Here is a 26,843-nt window from a genome sequence, read left to right as displayed (position 1 = left end):
CCTATTTCAATAGAAAGGCTTCTGGGTCCTACCTCTTTAATACAGAATGGATAACAAATACTTAAGAACCGAGATGAAATATTTTCACAACTGTAGAACCCAGAATCCCTAGGACAACCCAAAATGGCCAGGCCCCACTCAGAGGCAATTATGAGTAAGAGCTCTTTTCTTCTATTTAACCATAAGCCCGTAAAAGCTGTCACATCAATTCTCTGCTTAATACCTAAAGCAGAGAAAAAAAAGTATAAAATTCTCCGGGAACTTTCACTGGGTCACAGCAAAAGTCGTGAAAACAGACTTTTGTATGCTTCGCTGCCTCACCTTTCTATGCATAATAGCAGGGTGACACAAGGAGATCGGTGAGAACGAGCAGCTGGTCGTCAGTGAATTGCTGTTTGTGTTCTTGCCAGTTGTCATGGTGTGTCCTTCGGAAATTGGATAATGTCTTTTTTACAGTCATCTGTAGGATAAGCAACCCACATACATTTCACTTTAACCTCTCCAGGATTATGTTCAGGATACCTTTAAGTAACAATCCTTCGGGACTTCAGATCTTACACTTCACCAAGCGCTACACAACCAATAAACCAAACTTACCTCAAAAAGCCACCACGATTATTTCTTTAGAATTGGTACTAGCTTCACTTTGGGACAAATGACTAGAACTCATACCACATTGTTAAATCAGTTTCAATATATAGTTAATATATACTTAGTCCAAGTGAAAAGAACAAAGTCATTGGTCTTTCAAGTTGTTTAATGTAGGAACACAGGTGTTCAGTAAATAATACCATCACATTTTCCTGTTTAACATTAGCCTTTGGTTAGATACTTCCTAGGTATAAAATGCAAGCGAAACAGAAGTATAAAATTTAAATATCCTGACAATACTGGCAATACACTTTGCTTCCACTGGACTGGGAAGGGCAGAAGACATGGTAATTTTCTTGCTAACAAAAGATCTCAAATATAGAAAACAGTGGGGTCTCTGCAAGACTTTAGTAACTACTGACGAGCAGACTTGGCTCTGGCAGAGGCAGTAGTAGTAACCTCATCGAAGATGACGGCCCAGAGTATACAGAAAATTATTAGTCTAAATGGTTTCTTAGAAAATTATCACTGTTAATATATGTGCAAAGAAACCAACAAGGGAGAATTTTACCTCGATTGGCTGAGGGTCATTCAGATGTGCACTGAGATTCATAAGGAGCTGGGGCATCCAGGTGGGAACATCATAAGGACTAGAAAGAACACATGCACCCAGTCCCAGCACCCCAGCATGGCGTTTCACCAACTCTGCAAAGAAAAAAGCATTTATATAAACAGATATGCACAGGACTCTATTGTACTTGCTACAGTGAGATAAATTAGTTTTCAATTATGCTAGTTGTTTCCAATGTGTGAATTTCTACCTTTAAATGACCCTGGATATGCACCATTATCAAAAATATGCTTTTAAGCCTAAATTAAAACATCCTGCATCCTATATTTTATAGGCTCTCTATTCTTTCTTTTCAGTGATACAAGTTAAAGTGTTTTCAAATTCTCAGTACAGACCTAAAAATACTTTGGTACTTAATTATTAAAAACAAAGTGTTCAACTTAAAAAAAACTAGAATTTATTGTATGCTGGTATTTCATTTGGACAGAGGAGTCTGGTGGAATACAGTCCATGGGGTGACTAAGAGTCAGACACAACTGAGCGACTAACACTTTCACTGTTATGTTATTGGAAATTCCCGTTAGGTAACTATATGACATAATTAAGACCCTGCTAGACAAAGAGAACAGACTTGTGTTTTTGGGGGGAGAGAGAAGATTGGATTCTGGGATTACCAAAGGGAAACAACTGAATACAGGACAGATCAACACTAGGGTCCCCCTGTACAGTGTGGGGAACTATATTCAACACCCAATGACAAACCATAATGAAAAAGAATATGAAGAAAAAATATATACAACTGAGTGATGGGATTCCAGTTGAGCTATTTCAAATCCTAAAAGAGGATGCTGCCAGCAAATCTGGAAAACTCAGCAGTGGCCACAGGACTGGAAAAGGTCAGTTTTCATTCCAATCCCAAAGAAAGGCAATGTCAAAGAATGCTCAAATTGCCGCACAATTGCACTCATCTCACACGCTAGTAAAGTAATGCTCGAAATTCTCCAAGCCAGGCTTCAGCAATATGTGAACCGTGAACTTCCTGATGTTCAAGCTGGTTTTAGAAAAGGCAGAGGAACCAGAGATCAAACTGCCAACATCCGCTGGATCCTCAAAAAAGCAAGAGCGTTCCAGAAAAACATCTACTTCTGCTTTATTGACTATGCCAAAGCCTTTGACTGTGTGGATCAGAATAAACTGTGGGAAATTCTGAAAGAGATGGGAATCCCAGACCACCTGACCTGCCTCTTGAGAAACCTGTATGCAGGTCAGGAAGCAACTGTTAGAACTGGACATGGAACAACAGACTGGTTCCAAATAGGAAAAGGAGTACATCAAGGCTGTATATTGTCACCCTGCTTATTTAACGTATACGCAGAGTACATCATGAGAAACGCTGGACTGGAAGAAGCACAAGCTGGAATCAAGATTGCCGGGAGAAATACCAATAACCTCAGATAAGCAGATGGCACCACCCTTATGGCAGAAAGGAAAGAACTAAAGAGCCTCTTGATGACAGTGAAAGAGGAGAGTGAAAAAGTTGGCTTAAAGCTCAACACTGAGAAAACTAAGATCATGGCATCCAGTCCCACCGCTCCATGGCAAATAGATGAGGAAACAGTGGAACAGTGTCAGACTTTATTTTTTTGGGCTCCAGAATCACTGCAGCCATGAAATTAAGATACTTATTCCTTGGAAGGAAAGTTATGACCAACCTAGACAGCACATTAAAAAGCAGAGATGTTACTTTGCCAACAAAGGTCTGTCTAGTCAATGCTATGGGTTTTCCAGTAGTCATGTATGGATGTGAGAGCTGGACTATAAAGAAAGCTGAGCACCAAAGAATTGATGCTTTTGAACTGTGGTGTTGGAGAAGACTCTTGAGAGTCCCTTGGACTGCAAGGAGATCCAACCAGTCCATCTGAAAGGAAATTAGTCCTAAGTGTTCACTGGAAAGACTGATGTTGAAGCTGAAACTCCAATACTTTGGCCACCTGATGCAAAGAGCTAACTCACTGGAAAAGACCCTGATGCTAGAAAAGATTGAAGGCAGGAGGAAAAGGGAACAACAGAGGATGAGATGGTTAGATGGCATCACCAACTCAATGGACAAGAGTGTGGGTAAACTCTGTGAGTTGGTGATGGACAGGGAGGCCTGGTGTGCTGCAGTCCATGGGGTCGCAGAGTCAGACACAACTGAGCAACTGAACTGAACTGAGTTACTTTGCTGTATAGAAAAAATTAACACAACATTCTAAATTAACTATACTTCAATAACATAGATCAGATGCTTTTTGGCTATGACATTTAAATTTCTCTTTAAACATGACACAGTCAATCAGATCTCATTGTCTTGTTTACCTTGATGCTCAATTAGAGTGCAAGCTTCTATAGAATGAGTCTTCTCACACTCTCACCAAATGCCTAGTGAAGTAATGATATTCCCCTCTCCAAATGAAAGCAAGAATTGGTTTGTCTACTTAGTTTCTTCTCTAAGTGTGTGTGTGCTATGTGTGCTAAGTTGCTTCCGTCGTGTCCAACTCTTTGAGACCTTATGGACAGTAGCCCACCAGGCTCCTCTGTCCATGGGACTCTTCACACAAGAATAATGGAGTGGGCTGCCATGCCCTCCTCCAGGGATCTTCCTGACCCAGGAATTGAACCCGTGTCTCTTATGTCTCACTGGCAGATGAATTCTTTACTACTAGCACCACACATAAGTTGTAAATTCTAAAAACAAATATTTTAACCCTCAAAAATAACTAATTCTGGATACCTCTCTTTATAGAGCAATTTCAGGTGAGTGGGTACAGACTTGATTTACTCTAATAGCTGTATGCAGCAGTGTACACATTCCTTCGTACCTTTCTCAATTTTAGCTTTTATATCCCAGGTCTTCCCTTCTATATATGCAAAGCTTCTCAAAAGCAGCTATTCCTGGTACCTAGCACGCTGCTAAGTTGCTTCAGTCGTGTCCGACTCTGTGCGACCCCAGAGACGGCAGCCCTCCAGGCTCCCCGTCCCTGGGATTCTCCAGGCAAGAACACTGGAGTGGGTTGCCATTTCCTTCTCCAATGCATGAAAGTGAAAAGTGAAAGTGAAGTCGCTCAGTCGTGTCCGACTCTAGCGACCCCATGGACTGCAGCCCACCAGGCTCCTACAAGCATCCAATAAATATTTGTTGAGCAAGCCCAGTTAATTCCCAAAAGGTATTTTCTACCAGTATTGTTACCTGCAGAAGGAATCGTATCTCCTACAAAACCAGGGTCACGCTTCCTTTTCTTCGGTAGTTTTGTTTTGCAAAGTTGCTCAAAATGAATCTGCATAGGACTGTCCATGGTAAGGAAGTTACACTGTAACAGACCACTTAAGGTGGTAGCAGCCATTTCTCTAACCTGTAGAGATAATCACTTCCATTAGACTTGAGATCCTAAGCCTGGGGAGGTGGGGAGGGTGGTGTGGGAAGTGGGGTGGGGACTTTCCCTGATATTTGTATTCAAACTGTGTGAATGCTCTTTTGCAGTTTCTTAATGGAGAATCCATCAGGCTCTTAAAGGGTCCTGGCCTCAAAACAGATGAGTCACTAACACCAGGCTTACAGAAAGTAAACGCTTACCCATGCTATAAAAAATTTTCCGTACAGTCTTTTCCCACTGACTGAGTTTTTCTTATCTGGAGTTTAACTGTAAAAGCAGTGCCAGAGCCTGACATTAAAATAAAACTTTCCTAGACTCTACATCCCTTAAAACAACTGCCGTTGTTATTTTCATTGGTAATAAAGACACAGGATAATTTCTATAATTGGCATACACAGTAGAGATTTATATCCGTTTTAATTCTTACAAACTTCATAGGCTGTTTTAAGACTATAAATACAGTCTATAGAAATACTAATAGTTTTTTCAAATTGAAGTGGGAACTCAAGTTTTGGGAAGACAAAAAAAAGCTGTAAAAAGTTATACACATCACAATAGTTTCTCCTAAACAGTTGTAAGGAAAGGCAGTAATAATTTGAAAAAATGCTTTGCCACTTATTCCTTCAAAACATTTTTTCTTCAATTTTTCAGTGTGACAGTTTGGGGGTACTTAACATATTCTTTGCTATTCTCATTATAATATATGAAATACATTATAAAATTTTTTATTATTTCATACTTGGTTGCATAGAGTAACAGCTAAGTTTAAGCCTACTACATGGAATAAAATATAAACATAATCTATAAAAGTGTTCTAAAACAAGATTCAGAAAACAGTCCATTTTGCTATAATATCTAAAGGTACGAAACACTGTCCTTGGAGATTTCCACCTTTCCATTTCTATTCTTTAATGAAAAAAAAAACACAAAAAAACAAACCCTCTAAAACAATTTACAGAGAGCTGCAAATATTTTAACTGGAGCTTGTCAGAGTTACGGCTACGGTGTAAGTACTCAGTAACTCGACACATCTGCTCCAAAGGACACAAGCAAGCTGGAATGCAAAATTAATAGGTTTCCAGTCCCAGTTTCCTATAGATACAAATGTATTTTCAGTGCTCTCAAATAAAATATATATAATCACTGGGAGTGCTCCACTATATGGAAAACCCATAAAGTCCACAAAATAAAATAAACAAAAATTTCACAAAACTTTCAATTACTTTTTCTTAACCTAAGGCCAATTTAGAAAGTTACGTCTTATTCCATAATTATCACATCATGCTTTTCTTGCATTAGGCTGATGTGAACTAACATGGTCTTTTTGTACAAATATTAATGTTTCCTTAGCAAAAGCTGACTTCGATTTCTCTACCAAGGAAAATAAACAGGGATAACAATCTTTTCTTAAATCTACTGAATAATAGCACCTATGTGTAGATTTTCATTCTCTTGAAACTGCTCTCATACACATACCCATTAGCCCTTTAAAAATCAGTAAAATAAGTACAGCGTTATCATTTGCAATTTCATAGATAAGAAGACTTTGGTTCATCAGTGTTATCTGCCCAACTGCAAAGAGAAGCCAGAACAAGAATGTGTCCAGTGTTTGTTTACACTTGGGGTATCAAAAGTAATTACAAAGGGCTATGTTAAAATTAAAGTTGCTTTACATATTAGTGTGTAAATACTCTTTTAGAGGCACCAAAATGCTTTCTTTAAATTTATTCAAATTTCAGTTTGCTATAACTTAAATTTTACCTCTAGCTGTTCATCCTCCAAAAGACTTATAACCAGCCACCTGATGTCTTTAACTGCATCTTCATTGTTTAGGAAAATAAAGAGGTTATAAAACACCATGGTCTGGAGGTAGGTCAGCACTGTGTATCTAGCATGCCAAGAACTGCTTCTTGCTGTCTGTGAATGAGAAATTAGTAGAAATGACCAGAACATGAGATGACAGTGGCATTATCCACAAATAATAGAAATTTGCAATGTAACTCTACTTTTACAAGTACAGCCAGAGCAAGCTCATCTTGTATTTCCTTCTAAACAAAAGGGCACACAAGCTGTCTCAGGTGAAGTTACGTATTCTGAATATACGAATGAGAGTGAAAGGAAAGGAACACATGGATGAAAGTCAATTTTAGAAGAGTTATTTATAATTAATGACTTAACTCCTCCAAGGGCTGCATATTATTGTATTTTACTTTTTGATAGTATTTTACTTTTTACTTTTTGATAGTAGTAGGTAGGGTAGTTAAAGCAAACAAAATGGAGAACTACTATAGTCTACTGCATAAAAAAATACCATTTGAGGCTATTAAAAAATATCTTTCAGTTGTAATCAAACTTAAAAATCTGAAAACTGAGGGAAAGTGTCCATTTTCTATATAACACACATAATAACTGGGTAAAGCTGAGCACAGAGTCACTAAAAATGCAGCTATGGGACTTCCGTGGTGGTTAAGACCCTGAGCTTCCACTGCAGGGGGTGCAGGTTTGATCCCTGGCTGGGGAACTAAGATCCCACAGATCCCACAGATCCCACATGCCATGCAGTGTGGCCAAAAAAAAAAAAAAAATTTAAATAAAAAAAAATAAATAAATAAAAATGCCAGAAAATAGACACTCACTTAGGTCTTTTTACCACAAATCAGAAAACAGAAATGAATAAAATAAAGGGGAAATGGTAAAAGAGAATGCTCACCCCCACCCCAATAAGCACTTTGTATCCAAGGTGTTCCAAGAATTAGCTCCTTATGTATACAGAAAACATGGGGGTTGAGTGACCTGCACAAAGTCACAGACGTTGGTGGCAAAGCCATGTACAGATTCTAAATCTGTTTCTTTGGCTGACATATGTCTTCTCTCATGCTAAAAGAAGATTCACAATGAATGCAAATAGCAGGTATTGTGTGTGTGTATCACAGGTGACTTTGTGAAATTCTTAGAATGGTAAACCAAAATTCTAACCAAAGATACAAGTTTCTGATATACACTCTTACTTGATTTAGCACCTGAAGTACCAAAGGCACTTGATGAGGGTAAAGCAACCCCTGAGACATTAGTGATAAACATAACTTTGCATCTCTTTTCAGTTCATCATAGCTATTGTCATTTTCCACTGGGGCAATCTAGAGAACAACAAGAACAAAACAAAACAAAGACATAAATTAAAAAACAGCCAGTAAGTACAAAGGCATCCTTACATGAAAGAAATCACATTTTTAACAACTTCTACAGAAAAAACAAACATATACAAAACTAAAGAACAGTTTAATGAATTCCCATGAATCAACCAATTCTTCAACAATGACAAATTCATGGCTATTCCTTTCATTTTCTGCTCCCCTATTGTTCCCCCTCCCTCAATTATTTGAAACAAATACCAAACATATTTCATCCATAAGTATTTTATTTTTATCACTGAAAGACAAAGTCTCTTATTTAAAAAACATGTCATGAAATTATACATAAAAACACATTACAGCTAAAATATGTTCAGTAGTGCTCAAATTTCTCCAAGTATTTCATACATGTTATCACAATTACTTTGGGGGAATCTGGTTCAACATAATAACCATACAACACTGCATTTGGAATGTCTGTTAATATTTAAGAAGAATCTATAAATTTCCTCTACCCGCTTTCAAAATTCCTTTCTTTTAAAACAAGGGGGATGGGGCAGGTCCTTTGTTTTTACAGTCTCCCTTATTATGACCTCCCTTTCCTGACTACATTCCTTTGCGGCATCCACTGGCTCTAGTTTGTCCTATAAAGAAGCCATTAGATCCAGAGGTCTGATTTTATTCAAGTCTGACTGGGCACAATATAAGTATTAATAGTACTGTGTATTTCCTTCACTTACATCCAGTTTTCTCTTTTTGCGATGAACTATTATAAAAACATAAGTTTCCAAAATAGTAACACTCATTCCTTCTTCATTGTTGCCTAGAATGCATTATGGGCTTCTCTGGTGACTAGTGGTAAAGAATTCACCTGCTGATGCAGGAGACATGCGTTCAATCCCTGGATCAGGGAGATCGGAGATCCCCTGGAGAAGGAAACGGCTACCCACTCCAAGATTCTGCCTGGGAAATTCCATGGTCAGAGGAGCCTGGCGGGCTACAGTCCATGGGGGTGCAAAAGAATTGGACATGACTTAGCAACTAAACAACAGTGGAATGTTTTATACAAAAACCTCTTTCTTACTCAGAATGACTTCCCTAACCTCCAGATGTGAAAAATGAAACAATTTTTTAAAGTATCATTAAGAACCAATGCATTTCAACAAATTTGATGGTTTTAACCCACTGTGGTTACTCTTTTTTATAGAGCTCAAACTGGCTCCAAGTCCTTTGAACAACTACAGCATCCTTGGTTTCTGGTATGACAAGATGACCTAGGTTTATTCTGTACATTTCTCGGTTCAAACCATATTTTTTAAAGAGAAAGAGATCATGTATTAGCACACTTTTTCTTTTGAGTATCTGAATCTTGAAGAGAAAGATGCAAGGAGACAGCACCCTGAAGAGACTATTAGATGCTGTTACCCAGGTCTTCAGAGCTGCTGTGGTTCCTACTCTGTTCTTAAGCTGTTACTTCCATTCTACGAACTATGCAGGTATCTCTGAGTAATTGAGCTAATTTACTAGTTTTGTTGGCACAGTCACTTAGTTTCTAATGCTTACAACCAAAATACAAAATAAGAATACAATGGTATAAAAAAGGAATGATCCTAATCTTTCTTTTGCGTTATCATACAAATTTATTATTTTTAGTGTATCAGATCAGATTCAACTGCCATTAAACTGTGCTAACCTGTAGAAAGTGCTGCTCCCTTAAGATGGAAACATGTCCCCTCTCTCGCCCTGACCATTAGCATTTGAGCTCTTGATTATTCCAAGTTGAAGTCTGGTTAAAGACTTGTAACAGACATTTTACACTGTGCTCTCTAGGTCACAGGCACTATCTTATTTCCACCTCGTGAGGGATACTGCTATTATTCACACTACATAGAAGAAGATAACCTTAGATGTTCAGTAGCTTGTCTAAAATCACCAAAAAACAGCGCCTGTCACAGAAAGGATTTTAAACGAGATCTCTATTCAAAGCCTGTGCTCTGTTAGTTATTCTTGGTTAAAAATCCTCTTCTCTCATTCTGAAGCAAAATGGAGAATCTTAAAGTAGAATACACAAATAACTGAAACTTGCCCCTTGTATTTCCAAGGGTTATTTTGGGGAAGGGGGGTATAAAACTGCTTTTCATGGGACAGGAAAAACAATAGTTCATTTAGAATCAAATAAATACCTCAAATATGTCCAAAACAAAACTACTGATCTCATCTCCACTATTTCTGTGCTCCTCCTACAGTTTAGTCAATGGTATAGTCCCCTCTTTATCTTTACTCTGTACATCTCATCTGTCTACACAATAATGCTGTTCATCTGTGCTGTGAGACCTGCATAACCCGGACCCCTTTTACCATGAAGACCTAAAAGAGGTTCTCAACCTCAATATTTGTATACTGAGGTCACGTGTTAGGCCCGTTACTAGCAAACTATGCAGTACAGTATTCTAGTGATTTACAGTTTTTATAAATTTCAAGTGGATTCAAACCATCCTATCAATCTCATTCTCATACACTATTTGCTTGCTGACTTTTTCTCTGAGTGAAGAAAAGGGGTGGAACTCCAGCTGGTCTAACATTCATTGCATATTACCCACTAACAAAACTATAAGCTCATATTCCATACCCACTGTGAAAGGCAGTGGAAAAAACTTGAAGCACCACTGCCCTAAAGACAAATCAAATCTACACCAAGGACTCACAAGTTACAAAGGCATATATATACATATACTAATAGCCACCATCCACTTTTACATAGAGAAGACCCCAAAGGTATTCTGGGCATCAGGCCCTACAGGGCACTTTAAAAAGTATTTTAGTAGTGAATCCTTTGAAAATTACCAGGAGTGTTATCTTTTGGAATCTCCTAAAGACAAAACCAGAGAAGGCAATGGCACCCCACTCCAGTACTCTTGCCTGGAAAATCCCATGGATGGAGGAGCCTGGTAGGCTGCAGTCCATGGGGTCGCTAAGAGTCTGACACAACTGAGCGACTTCACTTTCACTTTTCACTTTCATGCACTGAAGAAGGAAATGGCAACCCACTCCAGTGTTCTTGCCTGGAGAATCCCAGGGACGGGGGAGCCTGGTGGGCTGCTGTCTATGGGGCTGCACAGAGTCGGACACGACTGAAGCGACTTAGCAGCAGCAGCAGCAGCAGCAAAGACAAAACACACTGTGGCAGATCAGAAGTTTAGCATGCCATTTGCTTATAAATAGTAACAAGGGCCCTGGTTCTTAAACAGCAACAACTGGACTGACCAGTAGCTATCACATAGTGGTGATATTTGTACTAAGCCTTCCCAATCTGCAATAAGACTATACTTATCCACAGCCAACCACAGCATCACTATCAACTATAATTCTGGAAACTCCTACATTAATCTTAGTTTACCAGCTTCAATCACTGAGTGGATGAATGATTAAAACCACCTCAGGTTGTATCTTGCAGCAAATAAAACTTCAATATGATCAATGGAGACAGGTTACTTTCTGCAAGTGTTCGTTAGAACCAACGATATACAGTGCCATTCAACATTATAAAATAAATACAATATGCACGCACATTAAGTCACTTTAGTCGTGTCCGACTCTTTGCGATCCCCATGGACTGTAGCCTGCCAAGCTCCTCTGTCCAAGGAGTTCTCCAGGCAAGAGTACTGGAGTGGGTTGCATTCCTTTCTCCAGGGAATCTTCCTGACCCAGGGACTGAACCCGGGTCTCCCACATTGCAGGCAGGCTCTTTACCATCTGAGCCACCAGGGAAACCCAAATACAATATACTGAACATTTTGATTTTTGGATTTATTACACATTGAGTTAAAAAGTCAGAAACAGTTATATTCAAAAATGCCACTGTAACTTTCTTTTAAGCAAGAAGTATTTTCCTAAACTATTATTACTTGCAAATTGGCTCTCAGTGAAACAATATTCTGTCTTTAGACTTTTCACATTAACTGTCAAAATCTTACTCTTACCTAATATTAAAAAGATAATTTCAACAAATATTTAACTCAACGGCACAGGAGCGGCAGCTGCGACAGCGCGGGAATGGCTGAGAGAAGCTACCCCACGTCCAAGGTCGGGGTGGCAACCGAGAGGAGCTACCCTACGTCCAAGGTCAGGGCGGCAGCCAAGAGGACCTACCCCACATCCAAGGTAAGGAGCAGTGGCTGTGCTTTGCTGGAGCAGCCCTGAAGAGATACCCCATGTTCAAGGTAAGAGAAACCCAAGTAAGATGGTAGGCACTGAGAGAGGGCATCAGAGGGCAGACAGACTAAAAACACGATCACAGAAAACTAGCCAATCTGATCACATGGACCACAGCCTTGTCTAACTCAATGAAACTAAGCCATGCCCTCTGGGGCCACCCAAGATAGATAGGTCATGGTGGAGAGGTCTGACAGAATGTGGTCCACTGGAGAAGGGAATGGCAACCCACTTCAGTATTCTTGCCTTGAGAATCTCATGAACAGTATGAAAAGGCAAAAAGACAGGATGCTGAAAGATGAACTCCCCAGGTCTGTAACTGCCCAATATGCTACTGGAGATCAGTGGAGAAATAACTCCAGAAAGAATGAAGGGATGGAGGCAAAGCAAAAATTACACCCAGTTGTGGATGAGACTGGTGATAGAAGCAAGGTTCGACGCTGTAAACAGCAATATTGCATAAGAACCTGGAATGTCAGGTCCATGAATCAAGGCTAATTGGAAGTGGTCAAACAGGAGATGGCAAGAGTGAACACTGACGTTCTAGGAATCAGCGAACTAAGATGGACTAGAATGGGTGAATTTAACTCAGACGACCATTGTATCTACTACTGTGGGCAGGAATCCCTTAGAAGAAACGAAGTACCCATCACAGTCAACAAAAGAGTCTGAAATGCAGTATTTGGATGCAACCTCAAAAACGACAGAATGACCTCTGTTCATTTCCAAGGCAAACCATTCAATATCACGGTAATCCAAGTCTAAGCCTCTACCAGTAACGATGAAGAAGCTGAAGTTGAACGGTTCTATGAAGACTTATAAGACCTTTTAGAATACCCAAAAAAGATGTCCTTTTCATTAGAGGGGACTGGAACGAAAAAGTAAGAAGTCAAGAAACTGCAGGAGTAACAGGCAAATATGGCGTTGGAGTACAAAATGAAGCAGGGCAAAGGTTAATAGAGTTCTGCCAAGAGAACACACTGGTCATAGCAAACACCCTCTTCCAACAACACAAGAGAAGACTACACATGGACATCACCAGATGGTCAATACCGACATCAGATTGATTATATTCTTTGCAGCCAAAGATGGAGAAGCTCTATACAGGCAGCAAAAGCAAGACCGGGAGCTGACTGTGGCTCAGATCATGAACTCCTTATTGCCAAATTCAGACTTAAATTGAAGAAAGTGGGGAAAACTACCAGACCATTCAGGTATGACCTAAATCAAATCCCTTATGATTACACAGTGGAAGTGAGAAATAGATTTAAGGGACTAGATCTGATAGAGTGCCTGATGACCTATGAACGGAGGTTCGAGACATTGTACAGGAGACAGGAATCAAGACCATCCCCAAAATATACCCATTTGAATGCAGAGTTCCAAAGAATAGAAAGGAGAGTAAGAAAGCCTCCCTCAGTGATCAATGCAAAGAAATAGAGGAAAACAATAGAATGGGAAAGACTAGAGATCTCGTCAATAAAATTAGATACCAAGGGAACATTTCATGCAAAGATGGACTCAATAAAGGACAGAAATGGTATGGACCTAACAGAAGCAGAAGATATTAAGAAGAGGTGGCAAGAATACACAGAAGAACTGTACAAAAAAGATCTTCACGACCCAGATAATCACGATGGTGTCATCACTCACACTCACCTAGAGCCAGACATCTTGGAATGTGAAGTCAAGTGGACCTCAGGAAGCATCATTACGAACAAAGCTAGTGGAGGTGATGGAATTCCAGTTGAGCTATTTCAAATCCTGAATGATGATGCTGTGAAAGTGCTGCACTCAATATGCCAGCAAATTTGGAAAACTCAGCAGTGGCCACAGGACTGGAAAAGGTCAGTCTACATTCCAATCCCAAAGAAAGGCAATGCCAAAGAATGCTCAAACACAACTGCACTCATCTCACATGCTAGTAAAGTAATGCTCAAAATTTTCTAAGCCAGGCTTCAGCAATACATGAACCATGAACTTCCAGATGTTCAAGCTGGTTTTAGAAAAGGCAGAGGAACCAGAGATCAAATTGCCAACATCCACTGGATCATGGAAAAAGCAAGAGAGTTCCAGAAAAACATCTATTTCTGCTTTACTGACTATGCCAAAGCCTTTGACTGTGTGGATCAGAATAAACTGTGGGAAATTCTGAAAAAGATGGGAATACCAGACCACCTGACCTGCCTCTTGAGAAACCTGTATACAGGTCAGGAAGCAACAGTTACTGGACATGGAACAATAGACTGGTTCCAAATAGGAAAAGGAGTACATCAAGGCTGTATATTGTCACCCGGCCTATTTAACTTATATGCAGAGTACATCATGAGACATGCTGGGCTGGAGGAAGCACAAGCTGGAATCAAGATTGCTGGGAGAAATATCAATAACCTCAGATATGCAGATGACACCACCCTTATGGCAGAAAGTTAAGAAGAACTAAAGAGCCTCTTGATGAAAGTGAAAGAGGAGAGTGAAACAGCAGGCTTAAAGCTCAACATTCAGAATACTAAGATCCTAGCATCCAGGCCCATCACTCCATGGCAAATAGATGGGGAAACAGTGGAAACAGTGGCTGACTTTATTTTTTGGGGCTCCAAAATCACTGCAGATGGTAACTACAGCCATGAAATTAAAGGATGCTTACTCCTTGGAAGGAAAGTCATGACCAACCTAGACAGCATATTAAAAAGCAGAGACATTACTTTGTCAACAAAGGTCCGTCTAGTCGAGGCTGGGGTTTTTCCAGTGGTCATGTATGATGTGACAGTTGGATTATAAAGAAAGCTGAGCACCAAAGAACTGATGCTTTTGAACTGTGGTGTTGGAAAAGACTTGAGAGTCCCTTGGACTGCAAGGAGATCTAACCAGTCCATCCTAAAGGAGATCAGTCCTGGGTGTTTATTGGAAGGACTGGTGTTGAAGCTGAAGCTCCAATACTTTGGCCACCTGATGAAGTGCTGACTCATTTGAAAAGACCCTGATGCTGGGAAAGATTGAGTGCAGGAGGAAAAGGGGACGACAGAGGATGAGACTGTTAGATGGTATCACCAACTCAATGGACATGGGTTTAGGTGGACTCCGGGAGTTGGTGATTGACAGGGAGGCCTGGCATGCTGTGTTCATGGGGTCGCAAAGAGTCGGAAATGACTGAATGATTGAACTGATCACCTAATGATTTTCCTGTGATGACTTTTTTTAGAGATGTACACAAATCATACAGCCTGAAAACTTATCAACCCTCTGATAATAATTTCTTTTGAAGGTCAAAAGGGGATGCAGCTTTAATTTCAGACATAAACTTACCTTAAAGAACAAAGGCAGAAGCTGAAGTTGTTCTGCGACTGCTGTAGAGAATGATCTTCCTGCACTTGCCATCAGCCATTTCAAAACTTATGGAAACAAAAACAAAGAGTCAGTCTTCGCTACTGAGTTAGAGACTACATAAGGTAGAATAATTCTATGATATAGTGCAACCCAGAAAAGCACTCTGAGAGCTCTTCAATGTAAAGAAAGAGATCATCTGTGTTACTTCACAGATTTGATCAGCAGTGTGACAGGATCCTAAACAAAGGTTATCAACCAATCCAGGGAACTGAAATCACTTTCAAAAGAATCAATTGGCTAGCTATTGATAACTATTTATCTACAAACAACCACATGAAGTACAGATGAAAACCAGCCTTCAAACATCCTCACAAAGCAAAAATGATAATGAAATTAGTTGTTTACACTCCTAGTAAAGATCTACAACTCAAAAACAACAAAACAACCTAATTCAAAACTGGGCAAAGACCTTGACATTTCTCCAAAGAAGAAACAAAAATGGAAATGAAAAGAAACAAAAATGAAAAATGAGGGCAATGTAAATCAAAATAAGATACCTTCTTCACACCTACTAGGAGAGCTATTGTCATAAAAACAGAAAACAAATGTTGGCCAAAAGGTGCAAAAGTTGAAATCTTTCTAATACTGCTGTTTGGAATATAAAATGATGAGGCCACTGTAGAAAATACCTTGGTGGCGCCTCAAAAAATTAAACATAGAATTACCCTATGGTATAGCAATTCTGCTTTCAATACCCAAAAGACATGAAAGCAGAGACTCAAATATAACTTTATATTAACATTCATAAAAATACTATTCATAATAGCCAAAAGGCATAAGCAACCTAAAAGTCTATGAATAGAAAAACACTGAAAACATTACACAAAGTGAAAAAAGCCAGACATAAAAGGAGAAATATTTTATGATTCTCCTTACATGAGATACCTAGAATAGGCATATTATAGAGACAGAAAGTAGATTGAAGGTTGTCTGAGGCTGAGGGAGGGGAGAATGAGGAGCTATTTTTTAACGGGTACAGAGCTTCAGTTTTGCAAGATGAAAAGAGTACAAAGATGGGTGAAAGTGATGGCCATACAATAATGTAAACTATTTGATGCCACTCAACTGTAAATGTTATATTATGTACATTTTACCATAATAATTAAAAAAAGAGAAAAAAGTCAGTAGGATAATCTAAAGTATCTGTTTTTAAAGGGGGTTTCTACTAACTTGAGCCACTCACTAGTTTTTAAGAGTTTAATGCCCTGGGTTCGTTCATCTTCTTCACCAATTCCATTTTCTTCCATAACATGGTTCTGAATTTCTTCATCTACATCCATGAGGGGTTTCAACTTCTCTAGAATTCGAGCAGTAAACTCAGGGACACGAGGTGATGCTGTTGGTGCAGTGTTTGGCAAAGAAACATCTATCATGAATATATAGGTCAGCACACTGTAAAATAAAATATATATAGTAAGAATAGATCCCACATTATGGATAAAACTAAGGTTCAAAAGTATGACCCAACCAAAGTAAATCTGCCCAGGACAATTCCTGGAGAGGAACTTGTGCCTACAACTTGTGCCTGTGCCTACAACTCTGAGGTATTAAAAACTGCAGTGTGGCAACCACTCCCCACTTGCTTGTAAGCACAATACCATTCTATTTTACATTCAGAAAGTGCAAGTGTAGTTGCTCAGTCAAGTCGGACTCTTTGGGACCCCAAGGACTGTAGCCCACAGGCTTCTCTGTCCATGGAATTCTCCAAGCAAGAATACTGAAGTGGATTGCCATTCCCCTCTCCAGGGGATTGTTCCAACCCAGGAATCGAACTGTGGTCTCCTTCCGTTCAGAGCCTCTCATCTAAGGTCCCACAATACAATATAAAACAAAATCTGAAGAAAAGTATATCACAAAACTCAACAGTAACATAAACAGTATGTATTATTTGACACCAAAATTTAATAAAAAGGACTCAAGAGGTATACCATACCACAGGGAAAATAATACCCACCTCCCTATTCTTTCCCTAACATTTTTGTAAACCTGGGTGAGTTTGGGCTCCAAATACTTCAGTAGTCTATGCAATAACTCAGGAACTCTCCACTCTTGCTGGGCAAGGCCGCCTTGGAGGACATAGAGTCGACTAAAAATCAAAACAAATTAGAGCTGGGTTAGTGCCCCTCTCCACCTTTGCCTGTCCCCCACTCCCCCACTCTGTGGCATGTGGGATTTTAGTTCCATAGCCAGGGATCAAACCCATGCCCCTTCAGTGGAAGTACAGGGTCTTAACACTCGAACACAAGGGAAGTTCTGCCTTTACATGTTGACAGTCTGTATTCTACCTAAAACTGTTTCATTTTCAAGCTGACAGTATAGAACAGCATCTTTAGGAAGATTTTATTATTTTTTTCTACATCATTTTCTCTGTATTCCATTTCATCTCCACTACTATACAGACAAAAGAAACAGACTTTAGAATACTCACTGAGTTAATCTCTAAGCATTAGAAGTTTCCTTACTAATTAATATTAATAATAAATGACTTTTCTTATTAACAGGATTATCTAGATTTCCTTCTATTGTTCAGTAATTTGTTTTACAGCTCCTTATGCCCAAGTATATTTTTCCTTAAAAGGATTACTATCTTCTTTCCTAATAGGAAAGTATAAAAAATTAGATCATGTGATAAGGAAGTTAGTAATATCATAATGGTACAAAAGAGCAGTCCTGACAGAAAAGATGTTAACAATAGAGTAGGCTGGACCTACTTTTTGTTTGAACTGCTCAGGCTGCCTTCATTTCTCCTACTTGTTCTCAAGTGAGAAATAACTCTACTTAGCATCATAGGTTGTATGTAAATGGACTATGGTCATCACTCAGAAGAACGGGGTTACGATATGTAGCTGTTAGAGGTGCAGAGCTTCACTTCCACTTCTACATCAAGAACAAAGATGTTATCTTTTGTTAACCTCCTCAGTTTCCTTCTTATTTACCATGCATCTACAAAGGATCCTCCTTCACCACTCAGTGGTGATTCCAACAGCAGTTCAAAAAGCCAATGAAGTTTCCGGGGATCTCTGCTTTCCTGTGTTGAAAACATAAAGTAGCAATTAAAACAGGGGCCATATAATTCTGCAAATAAATCAGACATCCTTACTTTAGAAATATAAACAAACCTAAGTCTTGAGGAAGAAAATCAAATTAAAACTTATGGGTGAGTCAAATCCAAATGTAGCTGATGTTAGGAAGAGCAACAGTGAGAAAACTGTCAGCTAATCAGACTGTTTTAAATCAAAGTATAACTGCTCTGCACGTTTCTGTTGTCAAAAATGACACCTATAACCTTGTATCATCTGGCTTTTACTATATATAAGTGACACTTCTAGGTATATGATTTGGCTTGTCATTTAATCTAAAAATGCAATTATCATGGCAAAGAAGGTATAATTATTACTTAAGAGTTATCACTCAAGGCTTGTTTAAAAGGCTAAACAGCACCATCTCTCCAGTTATGTAAGAGGACAAAATTTCAGGATCAAGAAATATGAGATTTTACATATTTTGAGATAGGGTATGAAATAGTTTGAATAGATCATTAGTGAGACACAAAAATGAAGAGGAAAACTTACACAGGACGTTGCTATACAAGTTCCCCAGTCGTTGTATGTTTCTACTGTAATGTTGGACAATGCTGTTCGAAGTAGAGGACATAGAAGTTCCCAAAGCTTCTCCACCTACTCAAATAAAATATATAAGTTAACGATACTCAGAACACTTTTCTTAAACTATCTGTTCCTGCAAACCCACACATACAAATACACAAACTGATCTTTCCTTTATTTCTTAAAAGACCCAAAGAATTGAAGAAGGTATCATGATACATGAAAACATGGCCAGATAATACGGCAATTTCCTCCCCTCTTCCCCCCGCAAAAAAAAAAAGAAAAGAGGAGACAACTTATATGGTTCTGTACAAAATCTCTCCTACTATTGAGAAGTTATCTATTCAAATGTCTGAATAACATAGTACACTGAGCTAAAACAAAACCTCAATCATCTCTGTATTTTGCATGCTTACAGTCACAGGATTGAATTCTAATACAGGAACCAATGACATTTCAATACAATTTAGTATTACCTGAATGCATCATCTTTACATTCCAAGTTTTGGGTTATTATAAATAGCATTTAAAAATGTGTTCCAGTTACACAGGCAGTGAATATATGGGTCTAAACACTGAACTGCTTCTCATAGTTTAGTGAGAACACAAATATCCTTGACAAAATGCAGATTCTGATTAATTAGCTCAGGATGGGTCTTGAGATCCTACTTTTCTAATAAACTCCCAAGTGATGCTTAAGCTACAGGTCCATGAACCCTACTTTAGTCAAAAGGACCTACGTTAAGACAAATGGGGAAGAGATGGTTTGTGATAAAATTTCCAGTTTAGCATTAGACTCTGAATAAAAAGGAAAACAAGCTATATTTTATAACAACTAAAAAGGAAAGGAGCTGTATTCTGGGATTGAGGTAACTCAAAAATGATAGAGAAAGGATGACAAGGCTACATATTAACATATTTACATAAAACTGCTTCATGATATGCCAGGAAAATGGCAATGTTACAATCTAACAAATTCTTTTATTTAATACATGATTTGAATAAGTATAAAATAATATATTAATATATTAAAAAGTGTTCATAATCCTCCTACGTGTAATTAAGTATGAATGTTTTCAGGCATTCTGAACATTTTACCAGGTTACTTTCAGTCTAGTGCATTTTGCTAGGAAAGAAACTAACCTTGAGGTGGATATGTAAAACTTAATCTTACAATTCAAAAGAGGGATACTCAAAACAAGGCTGTCAAATTCAAAACCATCTACAAGACCAAATGAGTAAAGCAGCACAGAGGCTAAGAGAAAAGACTTCAGGAGAAGCTAGAGAGCGCCTCATGAAGGGAGACGCTCATGCACAGCCCCAGCCAACTGATACAGTGCAGCAACATGGGAGCAGGGTTCCAGGAGCTTCCTGTTTTTCAAGAGAAACTAAAGTTCTTTTTGCATGACATACCTGGATGGAAAATAATTCAAATTGTAAAAAATATTCAGTGCCACCGACAGAACATGACTCTGTGACCTATACTCTAAAGCAATGGACAGTCAAAAGTGAAAGCCGCTCAGTCGTGTCTGACTCTTTGAGACCACTTGGACTATACAGTCCATGGAATTCTCCAGGCCAGACTACTGGAGTGGGTAGCCTTTCCCTTCTCCAGGGGATCTTCCCAACCCAGGGATCAAACCCAGGTCTCCCGCATTGCAGGCAGATTCTTTACGAACTGAGCTATCAGGGAAGAAAAGCAATATGGAGTCAAGCATTTAATCTTTTAGGTGCTAATATCATTTTTTTTTAAAGATGCGTGTCTCCTCGGTGCAGCAGTGAAAATGTTCTGATAAACACATACTCTGCTGTCCATTTTGGAGGGCATGGGCACCGTAGGCTGACCCCGTGGAGATGAGATAAGCACACAGGACCACTGGCTGCTCCACTGCTGTTCCCACCACCATCCCCGTCAGACACCTGTCCGACCACCTGCCGCCTCACTCCCTCAGCAGGACTGCTGGCCCCAAGGTGGCACTTGAACACAGGCAGAGGGGCAGAGGAGGCTGAGGGGACTAATCCAGGTGTTAATACCCAATGCGTTGGGAATTGCTACACAAATGGACAATGCAACTTTAAGAAATGTGCTCCACAAATTACATCACCTTTTCAAATGTCCAATGCTTAGAGCCTCTGATTAAGCCAGCTATAATTTCTGCAACACATCGCTGGGTGCTCTCATGTGAATCTGCAACCAAACGTTCTAAATGGGGCTTCAGAACTGGGAGGAAGGCATCATCAAAATTTCTGAATATACCCTATGCAAATAAAGAAAAAGTTCTTCAGTACTCAAATGACTACATCTCCATTATAACATGCTCATATTTGTTTACTATATTACTACTGTGCTTAAAATAATCCATGTTCTCACCTTAGAACTTAACTGCTTTAACAATGTAAGTTAAAATGATAAAACCACTTGTCATTTGCCACATCACATTAAAATATAATCAATGAAATAAAACTTAATAATCTTTCTGATCTTACAAATATCACACACACCTCAAGAAAAATCAAACAAATATGAAATGCATACAGTCTTGTGGGTTTTGGTATTTTATCTCTACTGCTAATTACAAATATTAGAGATAAACACTAAAAAGCCTGGTTTTTTGAATCCTAAACCTTAAGCCAAGATGAATACGACAGGCATTACTTCTAAAGTAATTTTAAATAAAGGTAACAGATGACTAAACTCAAACTTTGATCAAATACTTTAGAACTCACAAACCTACAAACTGAGAATCACCAAGCTTTATGAAAAGGGTATATAAATAATAGTTACCTTAAAGAGGCAAAAACGTCGAGGATTAAATTTATCTTTTCCTTTTCTGTCTTCTAAAGATAGAAAGGTAATTAACTGTTCGACAAATTTAGGATCAGAAAAATGATCAAATATAATCTGTTCTGCCTATAAAATTGGAAAAAAAAAAAGAACATTCAGGGATTAAAATTTATTCAAAATTATTTCCATATTTATAAACTACCATAAGTTAAAAGTAAACTTTGTTCAGAATTACAGAAGCTACAGCATAAACGTAACTGAGGAAGACATAAATTTAAAATTCTTCAAAATGATAAAGAAGTTCTATGAAGACTGAGAGGTTCCAACTTAAATCTATAAATAATTATTTACTGATTATCCACCATTTATATGCAATAAAAAACTAAAAGTCAGTACCTAAGTGAGTGCTAATTAGGCAGTTGAGAGTGACTTAGAGACATAAGCCTTGTGACAGCTGGTCCTAAGAGAAGGGAGGAGGGTTGGGGCAGGGGGAGAAAGGGAGTATACATTTGCCAGCACTTACTGTACTACACTGCAGGACACAAATTTGGGGGAGAAAAACGTGAACTAAGTTCTAATAAATCAATAGCCAAAAGCAAGACGCATGTGAACCAGGTGTGTTCACAAATGGTGAAATTAGATGCTTACCTCTGTCAAATCCTCCCTGCTTCTGCCAAGCTTAGGTTGCTCCTCCACACCAGCATAAACAACCATATTCCTACACAGTAAGAGTTTGTATTGGTAACACACGTAGATAGAAAACAACATTAGAGCTTCATGGATAAAAAGCATGAGATGTCCACCAGCAGACGAATGGGTAAGAAAGTTGTGGTACGTATACAAAATGGAATATTATTCAGCCATTAAAAAGAATACATTTGAATCAGTTCTAATGAGGTGGATGAATTGGAGCCTACTATAGAGTGAAGTAAGTCAGAAAGAAAAACACCAATACAGTATACTAATGCATATATATGAAATTTAGAAAGATGGTAACAATGACCCTATATGAAAGACAGCAAAAGAGACACAGATGTATAAAACAGTCTTTTGGACTCTGTGGGAGAAGGCGAGGTTAGGATGATTTGAGAGAACAGCACTGAAACATGTATATTTTCATATGTGAAACAGATCGCCAGTCCAGGTTCGATGCATGAGACAGGGCGCTCAGGGCTGGTGCACTGGGATGACCCTGAGGGATGGGATGGGGAGGGAGGTGGGAGGGGGTTCAGGATGGGAACAGATGTACACCCATGGCTGATTCATGTCAATGTATGGCAAAAACCACTACAATATTATAAAGTAATTAGCCTCCAATTAAAATAAATTAAATAAAATACAAAAAAAAAATCTATCAGGTCGCGCATCCTAATAACATAGATTACTAGGGTCAATAAAAGACAAAGAAGTATTTCTTGGGGCTGGTTTAGACAGGTGTAGTATTTTTTTAATAGGCAAGAATATAATTCAAAGCAACTATTAACAAACTCCTTAGAAGTGTAACGGTAGGACTAAGAAAGTCTAAGGGAAAGACAAGAATAGAGGCAGGATGAGGCACAGCACTGACAAGAACAAAGAAAAGAAGAGCGGAAAAGCTAGAGATTGTGTATCTTTGGTGACAGAGTGCCTATGCTTCAACAGCCTCAGAACGTCCACAGAAATCCAGATGACAAAACAAATTTTATTGAAGATAAGCTGTTCAGTAGTAAGGTGCGTGGCAAGCTGCAACTTACTGTGGCCAGGTGTAGTATCCCCAATGAGTTTTTTCCACAAAGCAACTTGACTCCCATTCTTTTTTAGTTCTTGGTATGCTTTTGCTATCATAATGCAACCAGTGGTTATCAGGCCTATCACCAGCAACAATCTGGGTGGGTTTAGGATATCCACCTAAGGAAAAGACAATTACATTTGATGAACTTCAAAATATCTGTGCAATAATTATTCTCAACAACCAATCCATAGTGCTAGTGTGACTTTATCTTCCTAACAAGATTCTATGAAAATTCAGTCAAGCAAAAAACCACATACATATGAAGCATTTCAAATCAGAAGAGGAAAAATGGGCTTATCATCTACTAAATGGTGCTGGGATAGTTATCTGAGGGGGGAAAAAAAAAATCAAGTTTGATCCGTACTTCATTCCTTTTACCAAAATTTAAAAAATTGTTAGGTTTGATTAATTCAATTAGGCTTGACTTAATTACAAAGCTCAAAGAATTCCCATGTATTCTTCAACCAGATGGCTTCAATTTTTACATTTCACCATGTGTACACTTTCACATTCTCTCTCTGTTCCAAAATAAAGATGGTGGCGCATAGCTAAACTCCCCTCCTAAAATGGGGTAGGGAGGAAAACTGAAGATAGCTGTTTGAATATCTCAGGAGTTACCAGAGATTAAAAAAAATTTGATAGTCAAATGATAAATTTGGTTAGGATTTGGCATGCTCACTGCCAAGGGCCTGGGTTCAATTACTGGTCACAGAACTAAGATCCCAGAACTAAGCATGAGGTGCAGCCCCCCCCAAAATATTTCCCCTTCCAAAATCAAATTAACTTTGCCCCTAAACATTTATTGATGAATTAATGGTAATGGTATTTAAGTCTGTGAAATACTGTTTGAGAAATAACTAGTAAACTGCTTAACTGGTGAGATAAACAAGAAGTAGATAATGTGTATCCAGAGTGTGTAAAAGGTACACATTTTACGTATTATGAAGACATAAAGAGCCATCTGTTTTATAAATATCGTTATCACTAGTTTTTACTAGGTCAACTGTTTTCCCTTTATAATATTATTTCATACTTAGAATTAAAATCTTCCTAGGGGCTTTCCCTGGTGTCCAGTGGCTAAGACTCTGTACTCCCAATGGAGGGAGTCTGGGTTTGATCCCTCGTCAGAGAACTAGATCCTACATATCACAACTAAGAGTTTGCGTGCTGCAGCTGAACATCCAGCATGTTAAAACAAAGATCTTGCGTGCTACAACTAAGCTCTGGCACAGCCAAACAAATATCTTTTTTTAAGTAAAAAAAAATCTCCTATACTTCTATACTTGGTACAGAAAAATATGTGGATCAAGAACTATAATTTATTCATTTCAAAGAAGCTTTCCAAGTCTGACTAAGAAGCACTATTCATCACATTTGGTAATACTTACTGATTTCATAGGGACTGATGGTCAGTTTTTTGTGGGTTCTTTTTAGCTGCTTAAGAATGCCAGCAACAGCTGAGATTGCCATCTAGAAAAGAAGCAGGTAAGGTACATTTTACATCTCTCAAAGGGTTGCTACCTTGACCCAAAGCAGAAGCTGAGTTTTGTTTCTCTCAAAATCAGAGAAATACCTCACCCACTGACGGCACAGTCACATGAGTGCTAACTCTGATTTGGGCTGAGTCGTTTGCAGTTCTTACTGTTGAACCCTCAACCCATGCAAGGCTCTGCCTAAACAACCTGTATCCTTTCTTTGTTCCTGCTTATTCTTCCTATCTCAGCCTAGACATTTCCTCCTAGGGATCTTTTCCCAATGTGCCAGGCCAGGTCACCCGCCTCAGATAGTTTTCAAGTAAAACCAAAAATCTTTATCCCTCAGACACCTTTTCCTTCCTGTAACATGTTATAATATACCTGTGGTTAATTTTTCAAAGTCAGGCTGTCCAATAACCTATAAACGTGTTTCCTGCTATATCCCCAGTGTTGAAATTCACAGCGTCTGAGAACACCTCTTCATGTATTTGTTGGATGAATTATTACCATCTCTGATCCAAGAGAGGTAGATTTCAAATCAATATACTTCAACATGTAAAAATTCTCAAACGCAAGATCATAGCTAAAATAAAATATGTACCTTTCGAACTACAATTGCATCATGGTTGAGATTCTCAACAAAAAAACGTATGGCACGAAGAGGCAACACTCTGTCATCTCTCAAGAGTAGAGACAAAAGCCCAATGCCTATATGCTCAAATTTCCAGGGCCTGAAAAGGGGAGAGTGGGAAAAAAATCAGAAAACACACTAATAGTCATTCATGGTCTTCAGGGTAGAAATCCCCTATAACATTGAAGATAAAAGCATTGGGAATTAAAAAAATACTTTTTTTGCACTTACAAATTTCTCTGCTCCACACCATCTAGCAAAGTGTTAACCAAATTTTCATAGTTCCTTAAAAAAAAAAAAAAAATTTCAGGTGAGCTACTATTTTAATACAATGCTAAGATGAATATCAAAAATGTAATTCAAATTCCTGCCAAATTCACCGTCCTCATTACCAGACTATAAAGGGTCTGATGAAAAATAAGCCAGAGTGAAGTAAGCAGACGGGTGACATGGAAATGAAAATAAGAAAAGAGAGGAAAAAGTAGAGAGAGAAAAAAAAAGTAGTGCTAGGTACACTGAGCAATTGAACTGTTCCTGGGTGGGCATTCAAAAGGAAATCCGTGAGTGGTGATCAGGAGTGGTCTACCTACACAACACCCAGGTATACATGAGGTAGACTATAAAGTTTTTTATTTACATAGAAATGCTGGGAAAAAAATTAATGAGTACATTTATAAGGCAAAGAAAATAATAAAGTTGAGAAAGCTCCTGCTTAAGTGTTACTGCTGAAGTACTTTGGTTCCAAAAATCTAAAAGCAATTTACTAATATCGTGATAACAAATTCATATAAATTTGATCAAAAGCTTACTACTGTAAGAGCTATGACAAGATAAATATTGAACTTAAATTTAAGATTTAATGAGTGGAATATGTATACTACAAGAAAAATCAATTCATGTTGAAAAAACATATGACATGATTATTTTAAGATGGTGTTTTTCTATCTCCATAGCTAAAAGTGACAAACAGATCTTCACAATAACTACCTAATATTTTGGTATCTCTTCAGTATTAATGTGTAAATTTCATTAGGTAGTTATAGTGCATCGCTATTTGAGAGAGATTTACAACCTACTGTCTATAATGTTACACATTTGGATAAGCAGGCGTTAATAATTACCTCAGGGCATCAACATTCCTCCCTTGTTGGCGTTTAAGTCCTTCTTTAATTTCTTCTGAGCTAAGCACTGTCTGGTTGATAGAGGGGTTTTTTGATTGTTGAAGTAATTCTGCTATTCCAACACATGACTCTGGAATCTTATTAAAAAGA

The 26,843-nt window shown here is 38.4% G+C and overlaps 1 protein-coding gene across 1 annotated transcript in view; it reads right to left on the bottom strand.

Moving 5' to 3' along the window:
* PSME4 (proteasome (prosome, macropain) activator subunit 4) overlaps positions 1-26,843 on the bottom strand; it is a 100,173-nt gene that overhangs the window by 1,634 nt on the left and 71,696 nt on the right. The window contains exons 30-47 of the mRNA XM_010841697.1: positions 26,694-26,830; positions 25,804-25,857; positions 25,543-25,672; positions 24,855-24,936; positions 23,429-23,582; positions 22,344-22,413; positions 21,696-21,821; positions 21,016-21,168; positions 18,878-18,982; positions 18,242-18,333; positions 17,260-17,391; positions 16,489-16,697; positions 15,225-15,310; positions 7,584-7,712; positions 6,337-6,492; positions 4,392-4,554; positions 1,163-1,296; positions 322-460 (exon numbers count right to left, since the gene is read on the bottom strand). Coding sequence (XP_010839999.1) covers positions 326-460; positions 1,163-1,296; positions 4,392-4,554; positions 6,337-6,492; positions 7,584-7,712; positions 15,225-15,310; positions 16,489-16,697; positions 17,260-17,391; positions 18,242-18,333; positions 18,878-18,982; positions 21,016-21,168; positions 21,696-21,821; positions 22,344-22,413; positions 23,429-23,582; positions 24,855-24,936; positions 25,543-25,672; positions 25,804-25,857; positions 26,694-26,830 — 2,247 coding nt within the window. The 3' untranslated portion in view covers positions 322-325. The remainder of the gene's footprint in view (positions 1-321; positions 461-1,162; positions 1,297-4,391; positions 4,555-6,336; positions 6,493-7,583; positions 7,713-15,224; positions 15,311-16,488; positions 16,698-17,259; positions 17,392-18,241; positions 18,334-18,877; positions 18,983-21,015; positions 21,169-21,695; positions 21,822-22,343; positions 22,414-23,428; positions 23,583-24,854; positions 24,937-25,542; positions 25,673-25,803; positions 25,858-26,693; positions 26,831-26,843) is intronic.

Source organism: Bison bison, unplaced genomic scaffold, assembly GCF_000754665.1.
Source record: "Bison bison bison isolate TAMUID 2011002044 unplaced genomic scaffold, Bison_UMD1.0 scf7180017864166, whole genome shotgun sequence".
Classification (NCBI taxonomy): Eukaryota; Metazoa; Chordata; class Mammalia; order Artiodactyla; family Bovidae; genus Bison; species Bison bison.
Note: the sequence above shows the minus strand (reverse complement) of the source record. Positions and strands in the feature narration are given on the sequence as shown.